Source organism: Haliaeetus leucocephalus, unplaced genomic scaffold, assembly GCF_000737465.1.
Source record: "Haliaeetus leucocephalus isolate CR32 unplaced genomic scaffold, Haliaeetus_leucocephalus-4.0 Scaffold616, whole genome shotgun sequence".
Classification (NCBI taxonomy): domain Eukaryota; kingdom Metazoa; phylum Chordata; class Aves; order Accipitriformes; family Accipitridae; genus Haliaeetus; species Haliaeetus leucocephalus.
Genome location: NW_010973052.1, coordinates 4,068,212 through 4,089,885, shown reverse-complemented (window position 1 = coordinate 4,089,885; position 21,674 = coordinate 4,068,212). Strand labels below are relative to the sequence as shown.

At 42.3% G+C, this 21,674-nt stretch overlaps 1 protein-coding gene across 1 annotated transcript in view; it reads left to right on the top strand.

The window, feature by feature from the left end:
• The first annotated feature begins 255 nt into the window (after window positions 1-255).
• Window positions 256-21,674, top strand: part of MTNR1B (melatonin receptor 1B) — a 31,391-nt gene continuing 9,972 nt past the window's right edge. Inside the window, exon 1 of the mRNA XM_010578240.1 lies at window positions 256-469. Coding sequence (XP_010576542.1) covers window positions 256-469 — 214 coding nt within the window. The remainder of the gene's footprint in view (window positions 470-21,674) is intronic.

Below are 21,674 nucleotides of genomic sequence, written 5' to 3'. Positions count from 1 at the left end.
CAGCCACCGCCCGCCGGGGCGGGGCCGGGGGCGGGCACTTCGCCCCGCCCCCGGGCTTTCCCGTACCGCCTCAAGGAGGGGGGGGCGTTAGCCCCGCCCCTAGCCCCGCCGGGCGGCGGGCGGGGCCGCGCGCCCGGCGCGGCCGTTAAAAGCCTTCCCGCCCTCCCGCGCGGCCAGTCAGCGGGGTCGCCGAGCCGCGGCTGGGGGCAGCGGCCGGAGCGGAGAGCGCCGGGGCGCTGGGACTGGGCGTCGGCGATGCTGGAGAATGGCTCCCTGAGGAACTGCTGCGACCCGGGCGGGAGAAGCCGCTTCGGCTTGGCGGAGCGGGAGGCGGCGGCGGGTGCCCCGCGGCCCGCCTGGGTGGTGACGGTGCTCTCCAGCGTGCTGATCTTCACCACCGTGGTGGACATCTTGGGCAACCTGCTGGTCGTCGTCTCGGTCTTCAAGAACCGCAAGCTCAGGAACTCAGGTAAGGGCTCGAACCCCGGCAACCCGCCCCGGCAGGTGGTAACGAGCGCCCGGAGCCCCGCGGGCACCCTGGGCCCCGCTTCTCGGTGCCCTGAGGGGGCCGGCCCGCTTGTGGAGTCCGGGCGGGCCACCTGCTAAAGGCAGGGGACCCAGGAGTCCCCCGCTGTCGGTTCTTGCCCTGCCGTGCCTGCAGGGACCTCCAGACGCTCAGCCCTGGGGCAGTCCTTCCCGGCAGCCTGCCCCCCCCTTAGCCTGTGCGGGCAGAATGCGGGTCATTAAGTGGCTCTTAATGAGGCATTGTGGAGTCTCTATGGAGCTACCGATGAGGGGAATCGGTGCCCTCCGATTAAAATACCGGCGACAAAGAGTGCCCGAAACGGCCGGAGGAAGGAAGAAGGAACTTTAAAACTTGCTGAAGGAGTACTTCTGAAGATGAGGCGCTGTGCCCGCGCGGGAAAGCGGCTCAGCCCGCGCTCCGGAGTCTTCGTCGGAGTTCACGATAGTCTTTCAGGAGATCGGAATCGTCTTGCTGCTTGTCTCCTCACCGAACATCCTTCAACCAGAAAGCAGCCAATAAAGTGGGGTGTTTTTTCCTGAATCGTGTCTATAGTTTTTCTTTGTGTGTGCTGACGTGTGGCTCTGCGTGTTTGATTTGCTAAACTTACTCGCTTTCTCATCTGTGCTGTGCTAGTTACATGTCTCTCAAACTACGAAACTCTGTAGTTTAGCATCAACTTCTCGGATTTTCCTCCCTCCGGCCAGTTTCTTACCCGATTCCCGTATGTCCCGCTGCATGCGGATAGTCTCTTCCCCCCGCCCCGTTGATGCTGCCGGTTGTTACCTGATGCTCAGAGTTCGGCTGCTGCTCGCATACCTGCACTCGGCCGGCTGTCGGGTATTGGTGCAGTACAAGGTGCTACCCCCGAAATAGCGGTGTACCTACTAAAATTCTCGTAGCGCCAAGCACTTCCCGAAACTGCTCCCTTCATCGGGTCTTGAACGCCGTCGTTTTGCGGTGCGCACGCAGGTCGGGGGGGACAGAACTTTGCCGAGAGCTGAGTGAAGTCGGGTCACAACATCACAACGGCCCCTGCGCTCTCAGCTGGGTCGTCCCGGTCCAGCTCCACGCCCAAGAGGCAGCGGGGTGCTGCTTCACAAAGGGGAAGGAGGGAGAACTGCTGACTTGTTTCTCGCAGGTGGTTTTGGTTTGTTTGTGGCGGGGTTTTGTTTTTTTGTTTTTTTTTTTTGTTGTTGGGTTTTTTTGAATGGGTGCTAGACCTCCTGCTACCTGGAAGTAGCCACTCGTTCGCCCTTGTTCTAAATTAAACGATGGTTAGGAACAGAAGCAGTTTGTAGAGGGGTGAGGCTCCCTCTCCCTAATCATTACACGTCTAACTGCGTGCGAGGGGGGCCGGCGGGTCCCGTTTACGCGGGGCTGAGCGATCGCACCCCCCCGGAGCAGCGCCGAACTTGAGGCCTGAAAGCGTGGTTTGGGTTAGCACGGGAAGAAACGGGGAGGGAGCTGCTCGGGGCACGGGGCGCGCTCCTTTGGCTTGTACGGGGGCTCTACGTCCAAGGGAACCGAGCCGTTACCGGGAGTAGCAGAGCCGTACCGGGGTGGTTAAAGCCGGGGAAGGCGGCGCTCCCCGGTAGCCAGCAGCGCCGGGAGCCGGAGCTCCTCCGTTCCCCGAGCGGGGGCCGTGGCCGCCGAGCAGCGCCGGGCCGGGGGCGAGCGCTGCTGCTCCGGGCGGAGCGGAGCTGGGCGCACCCCCGCCGCGGCGGGGGAGGGAGCTCCCCCGGCGCCCCCTCGGAGCGGGGGAAGGCGCGTTCCCGGAGGGATTCGCGCCTGGGCTCTGGGTGGGGGGGGACGAGCGCCCAGGGAACGGGCTTTTGCTGGAGAGCGCGGCCGGCCCGAGGCATCAAATGCCGGCCGAGGGGGGAAGCAAAAAAAGGGGTTCTCTTCTGAACCGCTTCCTTCGTTCAAACGGCAGCAGAGGGGAGGGTTTGGACTGGAAAAGTTTCAAGATACTGATCAAAGTGCTCTGTGGCGTCCTAGGACTGTTTGAATAGGACGTGGTGGTCTTATTCAAATACCTACTAACTGATCTCCTCCCAGGATCATCCTTAAGGCGATGTCACTGACCCTGTCCCAAGGATCTCTTCACCTTTGATAAGTACCATGAAGAAGAGCAGGGAGTTCCTTCTGCATCATCTTCATAAAGTTAAATACCTTTTAAATTGCCAGTTCTTAGTTTTCGATCGGGGGAGATGACTCTCGGGGATGAAGCTGGAAGAGGATAGTTTGGTAAATGTCCACAGAGGTCTTTTCAGAGAAAATTTCTTAAGGAGGGACCAGAGCAGAAGAGGACTGCAAACTGATGTGGGTGGAGTGATGGAGGGAATGGGGAGGTGGTGGAAAGCTAAGACAGTGCTTGGGAGCCCTTAGCCTCCAAGGAGAGAAGATGGACAAGCAGGTGGACTTACAGGTTTTACTTCCTGAGCAAACCAGAAACAACATGTTTGTACTCGCAAGGGGGGCGGATGTGGTAGAAAGTGAAATGGTGAAGAAAAATGGCATGAAAGGCATTAGACTTGTAATAAGGGGTGTCAGAGAGGGACAAGATGAAGCTAGTGGAACGGTTGTGACAAGAGACAGGTGGTTCAGGTGACCGAAGAAAAAAGAAAGAGCTATAGCACCATGAACACTCAATTCTGTTTGAAGAAGCTAATGAGAGATTTTCTTGGATAAGGATGAGAGTTTGGGACTTCAGATAAGCCCCAGGTGTATGCAGAATAAATTAAGCAGCTCTGCCCACTTCTCTAGTACAAATAGTAATCTTTCCTTCAGAAAGCAAAACAAGACTTTAGCATATTTCCAGGATTTATCAACTCTATTCTGTCCTAGGCTTTACAGAGAAATCTGATAATTGCAAACAATGTAATTATGCATCACTCTCCTTAAAATTAAAGCATGATCAAAAGCAAATCTATTTTAATGCTGTTATATAATGAGGCGCAAGAAAGGAGTGAAATAAAATGACCCATTAGCCTTTATGCTGGTAAGTATTATGCTCAGCAGGAGAGAAAGGGAGAATGGGTAGGACTGGTGCTTTTAGAGATTGCTCATTCACTCCTTAAACAGTGGGAATTTTGCCAACCTTACCACAGAAAGATTGTTTCATAGCACACAGAAGCCTCTTTCCCACGTTTAAATTTGTTTTTGGAGGGGGAGGGGGAAATTTGTGAAGGCTCTTCCAAGTAATGCATAGTATAATTGGTATGAATCAACATGCTTGTCTTCTTACATAACTGCACCCAGTGTTGCTGTGAGAGGCTGAGCAACTTCTGATCTCTAAAAGTGATTTAACTTACAGAAACCAATGCTTTTATCATTTATAATTTGGGAGGGGAGTAACTTTGTCCAACACACTACAAAATTAAATACAACTTTGTATATGGAAATAATAAAATAAATCAGCCTGTCTTTCTATTTGAAATGTCAAATGTGTTCTGAATTTTCAAAAGCAACTATTCTAAACTTTTGAAGTGTTAAAGTTTACATGTGCTCAACAAAAACTGCTGGATGGTCAAGTATCCTGAAGGCACACCAAGTCAATCAAAACCACTAGATGCTTTTAAGAATTTCAGGATGCATTTGTATAGCTATACCTATAACCATAACATTACGAGCTGTGTAAGAACCCAGTAGGAAGCACTTCAGAAGGTGGGAACTGGCAAGGCATCTCCCCATTGGCCTTAAAGCCAGCATAAAATCAGTGAGAGCTGAGAATTGGGCACATTAACTCAGTATCACTTCAAAGAGTAGGGAGGACTTGGGACCCTTTGACTTTTGGCAGAAGGCCTAATATTAACCTTGGTGCTCTGCCAAAGAATACATTAGCAGAAGGTGATATTTTTAGTGCATTGTGTCAACTCTCTTCATTCTCTCTGCTATTTTCCTTTCTATATATAACAGCTAACACAGCACCATGAGACCCTGATTTCCATTTGAATGGCAAGGTGCTGTTGCAACACAAATTAAATATAAATTAATGTTTCTTTTACCTGTAAGAACACGTGTGTATTTGCATGTTTAGTTCTATCTAATGTGTGTGGCTGTAGAGATGGACAATACTTCTCATTGTACATCCATACAAAATAAAATATTCTTGCAGATAGAATTGTAATTTTGGTACTCGTCAGCCTACTAAATAAACATGTTTGGCAATATAACCAAGTCTTGTACTCTTTTTCCATGTTATTTCCCTTTCCATAGCCTTCACTCCACATCTCTAATATAGCTGAGTGTACGTTTTCTACATTGTTATATGCTGTTTTCAGTTATTCTTAATTTCTTCAGCCACACCGGTTCTCTTTCTCTCCTTTATTCCTCCCCTATTATTATTCCTGTCCACTGGGATAGAGGACAGTTGTCTCCTGGGCTGGAAATTCATCTCTTAGAAGATTACAGTGGAGATACCTGTTTCTGAACTTCTTCCCTTGGGCTCCCTTTGTAATCAATGGAGAAAAATAAGCATTTTCAGGGCATAGTTAATCTAACTTATTTTTCACATCTACATTAGGATGACATGATTCAGCCCATAAAAATGTTTATATCTCTCCACTAAAACTAAAGAGAATCAAGAGGGACTATCTCAATGTAGTCACCTACATTTAGGTGAGAAGCAATCAACATGTGAAGTCATCATGTAATTCTTCTAGTAACTTGTCAAGTTCCATTTTTAAATTTGCACACTTTCCTCCTCCTCACCACCTGTCCTCCAAGAGATCATATTGATCCAAATAAGACTGACGTAAAAAAAAAAAAATCATTACTGATACCACTGAAATGTTCAATATGCTTCCTGGGTCCTGAAACCATTTGGTGAAATTGTCTTTTAATATGAGCAGTGATGCTGACAAGAACATATTTTGATGAGCAGAGCATGAGATCCCACTCTTACGGTTTCAGATTTTGTACTCCTGATTTCTTGAACCCTAGATCCATGGACTTCTTGGCCCTGGGACTAGGTATGTGGTCTTCACATTCTCTCTCACATTCAGGATCTCTAGCCTTGAAGCTGCCCAATACTAAGAAATTCATGGGAAATTGACTTCAACATTCACAAAAGTTCATTTAAACCAACACTTAAAATAAAGCTCTTCTGTCTCTTTGTAATAATACTATGGATCAAACTTTTTTTGTTTTAACTTTGTGCTTATTAGTTGCTAATTTATAGTAGATATTTTTATTTGTAGAACTATAATTATCATTTAACTTGGATGGATCATTTCTCTGGTGAGAACTCTTGTGCCATAATAATGGAGAATAAACACATATTTACCTCTCAACCTTTGTTTTTCCATGGTGAACAAGCCAAATGCTTTTAGTCTCCTCTAATAAACCAGGGTCTTCATTTTCCTGACTGTTTTAGGCCTTTCTGTTCACCTATTCCAGCTGAATTAATCTGTCTTGAACAAGAGAAAACCGAACTGTTCACAGTAATGCAGGTAAAGTACCACCAATACCTTCAAGAAAATAATATTAACAGCCTATTCTGTTCTGACTTTCCCTAGGTGGACAAAATGGACCTGGTATGCCTTGGAGCCACATTTTCCTTTTATGTGATAGCATCATATAGATGACTCTTCTTGGTGCAGTCACTTGCTAATGCAGCTCTTCTTTTTCTGACGTCTTTTCAGTCCACACAATTATTATTCCTTCAGTACCTGACCTCATACCTCATGCTATTATACTCTATCCACGTTCTGCTCTTTTAGTCCTCAAGGAAAAAAGATCTTGACATTTCCTTGTATCAGTGTGGGCTCTCAACTTTGTATTATCACAAAATTTCATTAGTTCTCTTTGTGTTTTGTGACATAATACTTCTGAACCAGACAGAATCAGTTCAACATAGGTTATCTCCCTTTGGTCCAACGATTTTCTTTCATCACCATCCAGGCAGTGGTATCAACACACTGTGTGTGGTATCCTAGCATATGTGTTTCCAAGGCTAGATCAGTTTAGAGCAACCTCCCGGGTACAGAAAGTCCAAGGCCAGCTTTTATTAAATAAAGATGATCAGATTAGTTGGTACAGCCACTTTGTGTAAGCTCACATTGAATTTTGTTCCATTTGTCTTTACCTGTAACTTTAATTTTCCTTTCCTTCCAAATTTGTTTCTGCAGCCTTGCCTACAATTAGGATGAGATTAAGAAGCCCAAAGATTTCTCGATTCATTCTTCCTTTGTAGCTGATTCACCACCTTAAATACGAGTACCATGTTAGCACATGGTAGCTCTCTATGGTAGACAAACAAATCTTCCAGAGGAGGCAACACTGTTTTAGTTTTCTCATTACTCCCTGCCTAAATGTTTTTCTGACTTCTTGCTAGCACCATTCATGCAAAAAAAAACCCCAGCAGTTGTGCCAGCACCATAGCAAGGGAGGAGGAAATGAGTAGTAAAGTGTGAGAGCACCGCAGCTGCAGGTGAGTCACGGCAAAACTGCTCTTTGGGATGCATGTGGGAGCCAAGCTCTGTGCCACAGCCTGAGAGAAACAAGCACTTCCCTACAGGCAGTGAGGACCAGAGAACACATTCAGCCCCTTTTTACAGGTCCCACATGTAGCTCTCTGTCCTTTCAGAACCCATGACACTATCTCTGAGATAACAGATGTTAAAAAATTCCTATACTCAATCTCTCTGACATTTTTGCTTTATTTTAGGTATGTTAATTCCTCACCTGCCAGCCTGCCTTGTCCCCAACCCTGCCATTATTGCCCTTATTAAAAATGGTAGCAAAATCTTCAGACCAGCAGCCATTTTAAGTTGATTTTCAGATTCCCCCTCTCCCAGTAACTCCTCTTCCCTTTTTCCTTTTGTTAATGTGGTGAAAGGGCATTTTATTCATTTTAGAAGTCTTTGCAAAGCCAATGACGTTTAGGGTTTCTGTCAGTTCCCATTTTATCCATTTTTGCTCTCTCTAGCAGTTTTCTTTGGACGTATCTTTTCCTGTTCCTTCTAGCCTCATTTCTTGCCCCTGGTATCCTTGCTGAGACAAATTTTCCTCCAGCTATTTCTGGAACTTTTTCTTATATTTTTTCCCTCTTTTGGATGCAAGTTCCAGAGAATATTTTTGTATCTTTAATATGAAGCAATGCCAAGCTTCCTCCACATTCAAGTCTCTAAGCTCCTCAATACAGCTGACTTCACTTTCCTAATTAGCTTCTTTTATTTATCAAAATATGCAAACCCCCTTCTTAGTTATGCCTGTTTTGTTTATTCTTCCATTTAATTTAAACAAAATAATCTCATCTGCTTTCAATACAACCTTATTTTCTGTGACATGCTCTTCAGGGATGTCTTTTTTCTTTATCAAAACAAAGGCCGGTGTATGTTGGCAAATAGACTCTGTATTGAAGAAATCTACTGGGTGTATGTCCAGAACTCAACAGCCATTAGTATGTTTATTATCTCCTTTACATATGAGGAGCTGCACTGTCCCATCGTTAAATTGTTTTCATGAGGTGATCTCATCCTATTGCAGGTTTCTCTGCACTTCCCTGTACATTGTCTTTACAACTCTTCCCCAATGTAATTTTGGCTTTTACCAGGATATTATGCTCTCAGTTCCCCCCCCACACACACACACACCGCCATCCTTTTATGAAGACTATACAACTTTCAGTTAATATTTCTCTTCTCTGATCATTGATGCAATTCCATTCTAACAGAATTATCTCCATAAAGTTTGATTTTAATTTGTCACTGGTTTTGGATCCCCTATTTTGTTGCATAGGTTCCTGGCATTCTCTTCCTGACTCTACTGCTGTTTTTTATTACCACTCCAGTCAAACTCCTCAGTCTTCAAGCTCCTGTTTTCTATATTTGTTACCACCACCTTCCTGAAGCCAAAATTCCCCCTGCCCTGGGTGTTAAATGAAGAAACTATATTAGATTCCTTCTCAGGCTCTCTTCCCATCTCTCAATTTCAAGTTCTTTTTATTCATTCTGCCAGCTTGGATTGCAAGCTGGTATCCCACATGCTTAGGTGAAGTCTGTCCATGAAGATATGAAACCTTTTCTCAGAGGATACCTCCAAATGATCAATACTCCAAGTCTTTCTATAACACTTCTAGAATTATTCAGTCATGTGCCCATGATTCATCTCATACTTCTAAATACACTTCTACTCTCTTCTTGGAGAGGAAACAGAATAAATTCATCACTAAGTCCATTCTCTTTTCTGTGAGACTTGGTTCAAACAGTAACCAGCTAAGAAAATAAATCGTCAAAGTTGCTTATAAAATAATAACTTTAGACTTTGTTAACCTGTTAATAATTCCAAAAGTAGAAGAGCAAAGTGAAAAGCCAGTATTGTTCATCTGCAAATTAGGAAAATTACTTTAACAAAGGAAGTATCTTTCAGTGAAAGGAAGTAAACCTTGCAAGTAAATTTGGAAAAAGTGAAAATCAGAGACCTAAGAATGTTCTAGATGAGAAGAAATCTAAATAACATAGAATTTTAAAATATTTTGGAAGTAGAAAGTTTGTATGGAAATTATCCACCTACAGGGATTGAAAAAGCATTTAGGAGTACAGAAACATCATAAAGGAGAAAAATAACTTCTGTATGAATCTGCATCACAGGGAATCCTGAGGAGATAAACAGTTTTTTCAGAAGCAATAGGAGATGGCTTTATATGACACTGTATATAAAATAATGGATAGCCTTAGAGAAGATAGACTAGAATCATCTTTTTTTCATCTAGAGAATCATGACACAAGACCAAGGACATGTTCAGCATAATCTGGAGATGGAGAATATTAAAATGGAAGTCACCTTCTCAAACAATAAGTAAACTGTGGAAGTCAGGAATTTGGTAAATGTAAAGAACTACTGGCTCTTTTGTGAATATTCTGAGCATTCAAAATCATAATGGCTAACACTACCAAAAATTGGAGAAAGTATTGAATGTATTAGTGGCAGGTATAAACCAAATTCTAGCAACTAAGGACTAGGTTAAAATTGTAATCCGAGACAGGTTCTTCTACAGCTATAGGGTACTCTATATCCTCCTTTGAAGGACCTGGCAATACCATATTGGATGATAGCTTTAAATTATAATTTTCTTTTATCCTGTAGAGGAAGAAATCTATTTATTGATAAGTGAATAGGAAGTATATCGCCAAGATCGGCTCCAAGACACTTTTATTTCAGAACATAATGTTAAGTTCTATTCCACTTGGTAAATGGAGCTATTGGTGTGCTTATCTTTAAAGGAAATAGAATGATAAGCACTTGGTGGAACTGGAGAAGTATAAGGGTCTTCCTGAACCTGTAACAGAAGAATCTAAGGGAATATTTATGTTGTGTATTTCATTTGGCACAAGTCCACTCTACTCATGTTCTGAGCAAAAGGAAAAGCAAAAAGTGATGTTAGTGTGATACTTTGCCTGCAGCACCATACCCAGGCTCTCCATAGGTCCAAGTCTAACACAGTCACACAGGTTTTTTTTTTTCAGCTCCGAGTATGAATAAGTTTCCTCACATGTCCCTGAAATAACCAATGCAAACATACCCTCAGATACAGGAAATTAGAAGGACCTCTTAGCAGCTGTCATACGGCAACTCCAACATGTCTTAGCAGCGCTCCCTTTGTTGCCAGCTCTCTCCTGGACTCTGGACTGGTGGGTTTTTTTGCAAGGCTCACTGCCTGCATGAGGCATGACCTCTCTGCAGTAAAGATCTATTCTTGGATGGAGCAGCAGAAGCAATTCATGGATTCATGGTGCTCTTTGACACAATCAGCCAAAGAGCTAAGAGACCAAATCTACTCACAGAAAGTCAGGACAGCTCATTTTAAAAGACTAATATTTTCAACTATTCTTAGCAGATATATATTCACCAGGTGACTTGAACCATTCTATTGAGGATGTTATAGGAGACTACATTCGTCTCATTAAATCAGCGATAACTTGTTGTCTGCCTCTAGGAGTAAATTCTACTCCTACTCCAATTCAGATCTTTTCTGTCTACCAGTATCTTCATATATGCTCCAGATTTTAGCTTCTTAGAAGTTATCTTTTACAAGCACATACCGGTACCTTGACATAGACTGTCAAGTACATTGCCTTGTTCCCAAGAATACATATTAAAACAGCTGTGTTACCCTAGGCTGATAGAACAAAACCAATTTTTTCCTTTGCAGAAACTAAGAAATGCTATGGTAATTTTCATCTTCCTAAAAGTCATTCTGAGCAGTTGTTCTAGTTTTTAAACTCCTGCCTTGATGTGGGCATGAAACAGATTTCCTGACAGCAAAAGCTAACAAAAATATATCTAAATCACTGTGTGTGCCATTCCATTGTCCTCCTTAACAACAGTAGCTGCTTTGGAATCTTCTGATTTACTTTTGGTCTCCATACTGATAAAGACTGAGCTATATCACAGAATCGGCATTTTCCTGACGTTTCGGCTGCATACAGGACAGTCACGTCTTGGCATGACAACAGATAACAACAGCCTAAACACATTCATCAAATGACTAGGATATTGATTGCTGGGATTCTCTTTTAATTATAGAGGTATTTGATTACACTGTTTAATAAATGCTGCTTAAATTATGTCTGAGGGAAAAACATAATCCTTCTCACAAAGTTACTGATTTTTTCAGCTACTTCTTATGGACTTGACTCATTTTCAATGTTTAAATACCTGTATGAAGATTATAATAATATTACATGACACTTCCACAAACATTGTCATCTTTCTGCTATAGAACAGCATCTGTTCATCTGTTGGTTTAGATTGCCATATTTGCACAATGAAGGCAACAATCGTTGTCAGAAAATACCACATACAGCCACTGGAGCTAGCAGTCCGACTAACAGGAAAAATATCTGCATAATACATAATTATGTTAACTAATTATAAGTTCAGAGCTAGCATCAAATTGTAAAATATAGCACTGCAAAAAAGACAGGGACCTATAAATGGCATCCTCATGTCTCTAAGATTGCTCAAATCCTGCCTGAAATTCTCAGTGTCCTCTCATTCTAAAGCTAGAGCAATTTTTCCAGTTACCTCAGTATACACATCATTTCATTTGAGTTCAAATAGGAAAAATGACCTTATGTCAGATGGCTATCACCTATAAATATGTGTAATCTAATCAATCTAGGTATTTTTATTTCCTCCTTTTCATTCAAGTAAAAATAATCTACTTACTGAATATTATCTACACAGTTTAAAAAAAAGAGTGTCTCTTCAAGCTACACATGCTGTGCAGATCCTGCCCATAGTGAGGTTCATCAGTATTGTAGTCATTAGGACTTTTTAAAGGTGTTCTTAGAAGAAGACAACTCTGTTTAGCTTTTCTACTGAGAAGTAAAAGGATGTTATAATAAATCATGCTGCTTTGCTTCAAGACAAGTAAAGACATGCAGGTGGCATAGTCACCATGTGCCAACTGGGAGCTATCCCATCCCTCCTTTTCGTGAACTACAACTTATGGTTCTTAAGACTCTTGTGAATCTCTATTCAAAAGACTGAGCATTCCAGCCAACTCATTTAAAATCAGGCATTACTCACTTGAAATGCACAGGGTGTAATTTTTGGATTGTTACAGAGGAAAAGTTTCACACAACATCTTAGCTGGAATTTCCATCTTCAGTCAGACAAACCTTCTGGTCTGCAAATTCAAGACAGCATGCAACTTTAACACACCTTTGTACTTTCTTCCATGTTGTCCTTTAAAAAAGAGGGCCATGCTTTTTAGCCTCTCAGGTAAAAGTTAATTCCTCTATTTTCTTAAAAGCACCTCAGCAAACCCCTTCTGATGTAGTAAACTACACAGTAACTGCTACTGCACTGCTCTGAAGTGAAGCCACTCGTTGCTGAGCACGTTTTTAGCCTCATTCATTGAGGCTGTTAAGAATTCTGATTTCAGGCTTAAGGACTGCATCCTTCATGTATTCGAGAGCTGCTAAGAATGGTGGGTGTTACTCACGTACTGAATGCAGAGATATGCAGAAAGAGTCAGAACACCATTACTTCTACGGAAGCATGAAATTAAAATAACAGATTTCTCAAAGTGTTGACAAGCCAAGGAGCTTTTGGGCATCAAGATGTTCAGAAACAGCCCCCACTTCATACCTATGTGCAAATTTGCTTAATTCCATTATCTAACAGAGTTAGAATTCACAAAAAGTAGATGTTAATGGCTTTACACAAGGAATACTTGTGTACATTCTGAAGCAAAGGGATGACCTTTCCCGAAACTTTCCTACAGAAACCAGCAAACTACACTATTAAAGCATAGCTAACTACCAGATAAAACTCATAACTTCAGTGGTAGCTGTACTAAACCAGGTAACTAACCGGTAACTACACTAAACCAGCTAACTACACTATTCAAAGCTCCACCAAAGCTGATCATGCGTTCTCTTCTGACTAAAGTGCTATGGTCTTTCAGGCCCCCAGTGCTCCATTCACAAAATGTAAATAAAAATCATCTGCAAAGGACTGAGAAATAAGTACTTTGGGAACTGTAAAAGAGGCAGCTATATATTCCTTCTTTTACCCCCAAACACTGCCAGTACCACTGAGGCCAAAAGAACTTATTTGAAGAGTTGAAATGCCTTCCACAACACTTCCAGAAATTTAATGTATAATTTATTTTCCAGACAGGATTACAAGCCTGTGGGTAGCCTCAGCCTATGAGAATATGTGACATGTTTCCAATTAGTGTCTTATTCTCGGCTATCACTTTTTAGATTAATTATACCATAACCTAAGCAAAATTTGACTTAATTAATGGTTGGAAGACAAGCAGTCAATAAAATTGCAGAATGCTATAAGAAGGTACTACTTCTGATTCATTAACAAGGTAATGAATAGTTGATGGAGTAACTAATCCTGGAAACCATTTCTAAAAACATGAAAGACAAGAAGGTGATTGGTGGTAATCACCATGGATTTACAAATGGAAAATCATGCTTAACCAACGTGATAGCCTTCTGCAATGACATGATTAGCTTGGTGGGTGATGGGAGAACACTGGATGGTGTTTACCTTGACTTCAGGAAAGCTTTTGACACTGTCTCCCGTAACATCTCCATATACTATCTGTCAAAGTAGGGGTTAGATAAGTGGATAGTGAGGTAGACCAAAAACTGGCTGAATGACTGGGCCTGGGCAGGGGCTGTGGTCAGTGGCATGAAGTCCAGTAGGAAGGCAAGCCTCTAGGGGTGTGCCTCAGAGGTCAGTACTGGGACCAATACTGTTTAACTTCTTCATTAATGACCTGGATGATGTGGCAGAGCGTACCCTCAGCAAGTTCACAGATGATACAAAACTGAGGGGAGCGGCTAATACACCAGAAGGTCATGCTGCCACTCAGAGGGATGGGGGCAGGCTGGGGAAATGGCCTGATAGGAACCTCATGAAGTTCAACCAAGGGAACTGCAAAGTCCTGTACCTGGGTAGGAACAACCCCAGCTTGGCAGAAAAGGACCTGGGTGTCCTGGTGGACAACAAGCTGATCGTTAGCTAGCAATGCACCCTTGCAGCAAAGAAGGCTAACAGCCTCCTGGGCTGCATCAGAGTGTTGCCAGCAAGCTGAGGAAGATGATCTTTCCTCTCAGCACTGATAAGGCCACACCTGGAGTGCTGTGCCCAGTTCTGGGCTTCCTAATGCAAGAAAGATATGGACTTACTGCAGTGAAAGTCACTAAAGTGATCAGGGGCTTGGAGCTTGTCCCATATGAGGAGAGGCTGAGAGAGCTCTGACAGTTCAGCCTGGAGAAGAGAAAGCTCAGGGGGATCTTATCAATGTCTATAAATACCTGGTGGGAGGCAGTGAAGAAGAGGCAGGCAGACTCTTCTCAGTAGTGCCCACTGAGAAGACAAGAGGTAATGGGTACAAATTAAAACTTATGAAATTTCATCTGAACACAAGAAAACTTTTTTCACTGTGTGGGTGGTTAAACACTGGAACAGGTTGCCCAGATAGGTTCTGGAGTCTCCATCTCTGGAGATACTGAAAACCCCGCTGGACACAGTCCTGGGCAACCTGCTCTCACTGGCCCTGCTTAGCAGGAGGGGTTGGACTAGATGATATCAAGAGGTCCCTTCCAACCTAAAAGAGTCTGTGATACGGTGATTCTGTAAGGCTCCAGCATGACACCATAATTTGCTGTAAAAAACTTGTGTTTTAACCTAAGTACTGGTGGAAAGATTTTCATTTGACATAATTGGCAGAACTCTATTAACAGCCCAGGCTTACTGACACATAGGTAGGCTTTGACTCATGCTGACTTCTGAGATCCCTGATTTCTGAAAAGCTTGCTTTTTTTTCAGTGCACATATGTTTAAAGGTGGTAAATTTCCTGCACCTTTAATGTGGTCTTTTATTGCTTCCTGCCACTAGTTTTCCATTCCTTTATTGCTCCAGTTTGGAAAAGACCAAACAGGAAAAGAAAGTGAAGCTGGAAATATGTTTTGCAGTAGTATTAGTGCCTTTGGTTGCATGTCATCTGTTAAGCAAGAGATAGCCTTTTGATAAAGAATATGAAGAAAATAGTTTATGTTGGCAGAACTCTGTATTTGGGGTATACAGTGATACTGAAAGCAGCTGCGAGGTAAACTCTTATGAATCTTCTGCATCAGTAGGCCCAACCCTTAACTGAAACATAAAAATCATTTTCCAAAAGAGAAAACAAAGCAGCACACTTTCTCACACTTCTACTTGCATCAGCACAGTCACCTGACAGAAAATGCTATATTTAAAGAACTTTCTGTTTAACAGAAAGGTCTAATACTTAGGTAATGCAACAATTATTTGATTAATAGGGGACTGGTACCTTTATATGCCTCTGTCTTGTTACATTAGAGGTCGTGATAGAAAGAAAATTTAAAATTCAAAGTCCCGTGCCAAAAATCAGGTAGTACACTGGCATATTCCAGGTATTTTACTGGCATAAAATATAGTGGCGGAAAGTGACTGTTGTGCTGTGGAAATATAGAGCAGTTTTACTCAAGGACACAAAGCCTACCTAAGAACTCTAAGGTGACTGCAAAAATACTTGTTATTAGATTCACAGGTGGGGTTAGAGCCCATGGGCAACAGATTGTTTTCTGAATCAGTTTTCATGTCAAGCAAGACCTTCTTTTCTTTTCTTTTTTTATGCTTTCTTTTGCAGTCATTAGAAGCAAAATGTGTAAAATGTTAATCAGATGTTGAATTAGGCCTTGTAAAAAGAAGTTTTAACCATAATGATTTGCCTAGAGAAAACAATCTACTGGTAAGTGGGTTGAAATAGTTTAAAAGATTTTGCCTATGATTATGGTCCCAGGCATGAAACATTAACTACACAATCCAGAGTCCAATTTCAGTGCTGGGCATTTTTTGCTTCGAAGTTGAGCAAAAATTAACTAATTTGACATCCTGTAATTATGCCTTTAGTTAGATAATCTCAAAACAATGTAATCCTCTTCAGTCACTCTTATGAAACACCTGGTAGGCTAGGACCATAAAAATTGTAAAACTTGCTATACAGTCAGCTTCCTGGTTAAATATGAAGCAAGAATATCTGGTCTGCTTATGGAGAGCAAACAAAAGAGCAGAGTACATGACCTTCAAACACAACATTCTCATGTAATTTATACAAAAGTGATTTCCATTTGAGCCTCATTTAGTAAAAATTACATTGGTTTGACCCAGTTTGCAGGTGTATTTGCCCAGTAAAAGAGGTGTAACTCGGTACTTCATGCAGACAGAAGTCACCCACTGCTCTTTCTGGACCACAGGCCACCAGGTCGCTCACTGGGGTTACAGCTAGGACTCCCACGAGAAGTTAGTCTGAATGGCTAGTTAGAGTTTACAGTGCTCAAAGATTGTCCAAGTAGCATGTGGAAAAGGATTCTGCAACCTGGGTAAGCCGAACCTAGTATTTAAGTATCTAGATAAAGAGGCAAATTCTGGCCTTGCTAAAGCCAGTGGGAATTGGTCTCCAAAAACGTTCCTGCTAGCATGTGGTGCCTCTTCCCTCTTTCTGTGCAGCCCTCACCACAGTCCACCCTCCACCCCTCAGGTCTGTAAATGTTTGTTGGGCCAGGTTCTCTGTTTGTCTCAGACCGTTATGTCCAGTCAGAGACTATTCAGATTCTGCTGCCACAAGGAATCTGAAGACACAAGCATAAACAAGGCAAAGCCCCACCTACTCTGGGGAGTGGGACCTGTTCTGCTGACCAAACAACTCTAGCTCACTGTTAACAATCACATCTTTTCTCTACCTACGTAGTAGCAGGTATGATCTTAGATACCCTCTGCTATTTAGTAGATCAAGGAGAGCCCTCACCTGTTGCCAAATTAACAGTGTCTTCCCCCTACCCCTAGTGAAAACAGTAAATAACCTGTATAACCATTCCTTACTAGAACAGGTCACCCAGAGAGGCTGTTGAGTCTCCACGGCTGGAGATAGTCAAAACCTGACTGGACATGGCCCTGAACAACCTGCTGTAGTTGACGCCTCTTTGAACGGGAGTGTTGGACTAGATGATCTCCAGAGATCAATTCCAACATAAATGATTCTGTGGTTATATTGGTTATATGTCTATGCCTATCACCCTTCATTTAACTATCTCACCAATATAATGACTCACAGGCCCAGCCAGAACAGCGTTTTTGTCCAGTGATTTTGGAAGGCTTTTACTGGCTCTCAGAAAAGACCTTAATTCAGGGAATGATCATTACACACTTTGTCTGTGTTAAATTGAAACACAAACCAGCTAATAATCTAGAAGAGATTACACAATCACTTTCTGTAAAAGCATTTTATTTACTCATCTGTTTACATGCTGTTTACAAACCTATGAGTATCATTATAAGATGAATCATGTCAGTGTACTTTGCTTTAAGACCTTGTTTCCAAAAGAAGCAGATGGCACAGACTGACAACAGCTTCTGAAGACATTCATCTCCCTATGCAAGTACAGTGATGGGGCCTTCCAAAAGCTCAGAGCAAAAAACCGCACAGAAAGTTTATAATGGCCATTTTCATCATCTATTTTCTTCCTTGGTGAAAACCTTCCTTCCTTTTTGCATCTGTAACTAGTTTGCATGTACATGCTTTGCATGTATTTGTTTCTGGTTGTGTAGCTGTCACATGCTGCGAGTCCTTCATCTGGAGCCCCACAGAGCAGTTGAGTAAATCACTGTGGAAATTACCATTTGCATGTCTTCATTTCCATGAGAGGAGATCCCAATATTTGTATTGGTCAAAATGCTCTGCTCTGTTTAAATAGGTCTACAGGGCAAAGCTACAAGATGCACCTCATCATAGCTAACCAAATCTCTTGGCTAACTGGTGCTGAGTACGTCCCGTAGACTGCAATAGTCCTGATTTTATTCACTTCATAAATCTGCTGCATATTTTTAATATCTTCTGTAATATCTTGAGCCTTATATTTCAAAACAGAATTATTTTATGTTTTGGGGTTTGTTGGTTTGGTTTTTTTTTTAATTCAGCTAATCTGCTAGTGAATATTAAAAAAAATCCAAACACAAACCAACCAGCCTAACAAAACAAAACATGGGTTTTGTTTGTACAAAATTATTTTCATTCTTCAATTTCCTGTCCTCCTTTCTAAAAGAAGGTGGAAGATAAGTTATTCTAAGGACCTGAACACTGTTTTGTTGTTGTAAGAGAGAAAAAAACCCCAACATAATTTCCTTTGACACAAATTCAGGTTAAAGACAGTAGCAAAGATGAAGGTAGTAGAAGATAATAGTGAAGGTAATAGAAGATGAGCTATATAATGCACAATACAAATTAATATCTGCCAGGACACAATGAGGTTTTGTCCAGAGTTTTTAGCCGTGAAAAGTCCTTATTTTGTTTGCTTCCAGTCTTTTATAGTTGATCGGAACCAAGTTTTAGTTTTTCTTTTTTTTTAACAAAATAACATCCTACAAAATGCTACATATTTCACTTTTTTTCTATGAAATGCAATATAGTGTTGGGAGACTGAAAAAAAAAAGTTATTAACAATAATATGTTGACTGGCTACTTATAGGATCTGACTAGATTGCACCTGTTGTGTTTTACAGCTTTTCATATTAGTCCCTTTGTCAGCAATAAATGAGTTTTCATACTTGCAGTTGTTCATGTAGGTTTCCTATTATTCCTTGGTTGAAGCAATCAACAGCTGTGATTACTTCAAGTGAAGAAAATTAAGCGGATATGTACTGACAGATACAGGAAACACAACTTCTTTCATGAATTAGTGAAAAAACAGTCTGGTTTTGTTGTTATTCAGTGATTGTGCACTGCAACTGGAGGTTTTGAAGCTGGGCTGTCACTGGTGCCCACAGTGGTAAGCACTCAGAGTGAATGTCTTGGCTTCAGTCCCTGCATGAAAAGCAATAGTACCCTAGATAAAGACATTCTCTCAGCAACAACAGGGGTCTTTCAACACCCTAGACTACCCTGAAGGCAAGATCCTGACTTCAGTGTGAGGGCATCGGTATAAGGGATCTTCACCCCTGAGCCTGTTGCAAAATGCAGCTCAGTTGCAGGTGGTTAGACATACAGAACAAGGTTATTGCCTCTTCAAACATTTTGTCAACAAAACCAGGCTGGTTGTGTAGAGGAGTGGCTGGCAAGGATCTGAATGAGAATGTTGCATCATACCACTCAGATGACCACAACAGGGAAGCCTGAGAAGGAGCTGTGCTTCTGAATGGTGTCACTGAAACCTACTGTCCTCATCATAAAAGAAGTTGTTTTGGTACAGACCAAGGGCATAGCTAGCCTCATACTCTATCTTTAATTGTAGATGTAAGCAGGCACTCAGGAAAAAAAAGAGAACAGAGCAACCCTGTATGATACTTCTCCTGTATTCTCTCAACTTGTGATTCCTTCCAGGTCAGAGGATTTCCTGAACCTAGTATGTTATGTCTGTCTAGTAACCTTCAACTGATGTCTCTTTCAAGTACATAGTGCTTTTCCAGCCTTCCCTTGAATACATGTAAAATTTTTGCATCTGCAAGATCTGTTAAGGAGTTCCACAGGTTTACTAACTATTACAGCAACCACATCCTTTTGTTTGCTTTGAATTCAACTAGCTTCATTTAATAGCTCTAGCTCTTCTATTGGCTCCATTCCTCAGTACCAGTATGCCACTATGGTGTCATTTTGGAGCAGTGAGCTGGACAGGCGCTGTCATTTTTTCCAGAGTATGCCTAATAGAGGTGATTGTATCTAATACAGAAGAGCAAGGCTCATGAACCTAGCGTGTTCTTCCTTATCTGTGTCTTGGGAGAGTCCCTGCAACTGTCTATCTCAATTTCCCACCTATTAAATCATAAGAAGGTTGGGGTTTTTTTGTTTGTTTGGTTTTTGGTTTGGGTTTTTTTTTTTTGCTTTGAAACATATTGATGAATAGCACTCTACAATATAAGTGATAACCTGTGTGTTCTGGTTTTAGGGTGAGATTCTTGAACATAACCTAGAAAGAGACAAGCAGGCTAACCGCAGAAGAGCAGCAGGGCTGGTGAGTAGGGCACTCTCTTGGGACTATGGGAGACATAAGCTCAAGTCCTTTTTCAAAGGAAGGCTCTTCTACCATGGAAGTGTCCTAACCACTAGGTGATAGTGAATTCTCTAGAAGAGCCTGTCTTGCCTCTTCTACTCCCCTTTTCTCTCTGAAAACACCCAGTACCAGGAAAGTTCCTGCAATCTTAGAAAGTATCAGAAGACCAGAAAAGTATTTATCACCCCATAAATGTACTATCTGACGAGCGATCAGACTTTTGCTCTGGAAGAACCAACCACTTGCTTTTGCCTTCTGCCCTGCTAGGTGCAATGTATTGTCTCTGTTGTGGCTGGTGCATTAGGTGGCAATAGGGAGTCACCACTGTCCCTACTCGCACCAGAGGAAGCCACAGGTGAGCAAAATTATACACCTAGGGGTTACAAATCTCAAGCCTTTACTAGATTTTTAACAGCACAGCACTAGAAATGGTTTTTTGCACCTGAAGTCTATTATGGAACTCATGGCAGCAAACTCACAGCAAGTACCAGTGCTCCCATATTTAACCACAGGGAGAAGAACCCTGAGCACACAGAAAAACTGGAGATTTTGCTCATTTCATACCTAGCGGCCAATCATGCCAAAATCAGGATCTCAAAAACATATTAATCAGCAGTGCAACCTAGGTGCCTCTTTTCAGCAAGACTGTATTGACACCTGAGAGCTATGGCTTATAAGCGTAAAATACAGCTCCTGCAAATGTAGCTTCCAGTACCAACTCATAGTTGCAGATGTAGGGCCAAGACCACAAGTCTGTCCCAGTCCAGCAGTCTGCAAGTCACTAAGCCACAATCTCAAGCTCCTCTTTACATGCTGAACTTCTATTCCTGTGAATCCTGCATTCTTTGCATTGCAGCACAGCTTGAAAAAGGGTTGTACAGAGCATTCTCCACTAAACTATGCCACAGTTGGGTGTTTGTATTGTTTCATCTTAAAATGAAAAGTTCCTCTTCTCATCTTCTACATAACAGCATAGTGCTTTCATCCAGAAAGTGGATCACTAAGTTTTAAACCCTATTTTATCTGGATTCCAGACTTTTCTGTGAAAACACAGGCATCTAACTTTCAGGGTGTCTAGGCCTGGATTTCTTAAGAACAGAAAGCTCTCCCAAAGGCTTTGGGTAGCTGCACAATAAAAGGATAACTCCCACAGTAAATACTCCCCTTCTGCTCTGCATATAATCCAGCCCTGAAGGGCAAATGAGTCCAGGAAGGCTGGACTTTCTTCAGGAAGGAAATCCTAAAGGCGCAGGAGCAGGCCATCTCCCCATGTGCTGAAAGACGAGACGGTGGGGAAGAAGACCTGCCTGGCTGAAGAGAGAGCTTTGCCTGGAACTCAGGAAAAAAAGGAGAGTTTATGACCTTTGGAAGAAGGGGCAGGCAACTCAGGAAGACTACAAGGATGTTGTGAGGTTATGCACAGAGAAAATTAGAAGGGCCAAAGCCCAAGTAGAACATAATCTGGCTACTGCCATACAAGACAGTAAAAAATGTTTCTATAAATACATTAGCAACAAAAGGAGGGTTAAGGAGAATCTCCATCCTTGATTGGACGTGGGAGGAAACATAGTGACAAAGGTTGAGGAAAAGGCTGAGGTACTTAATG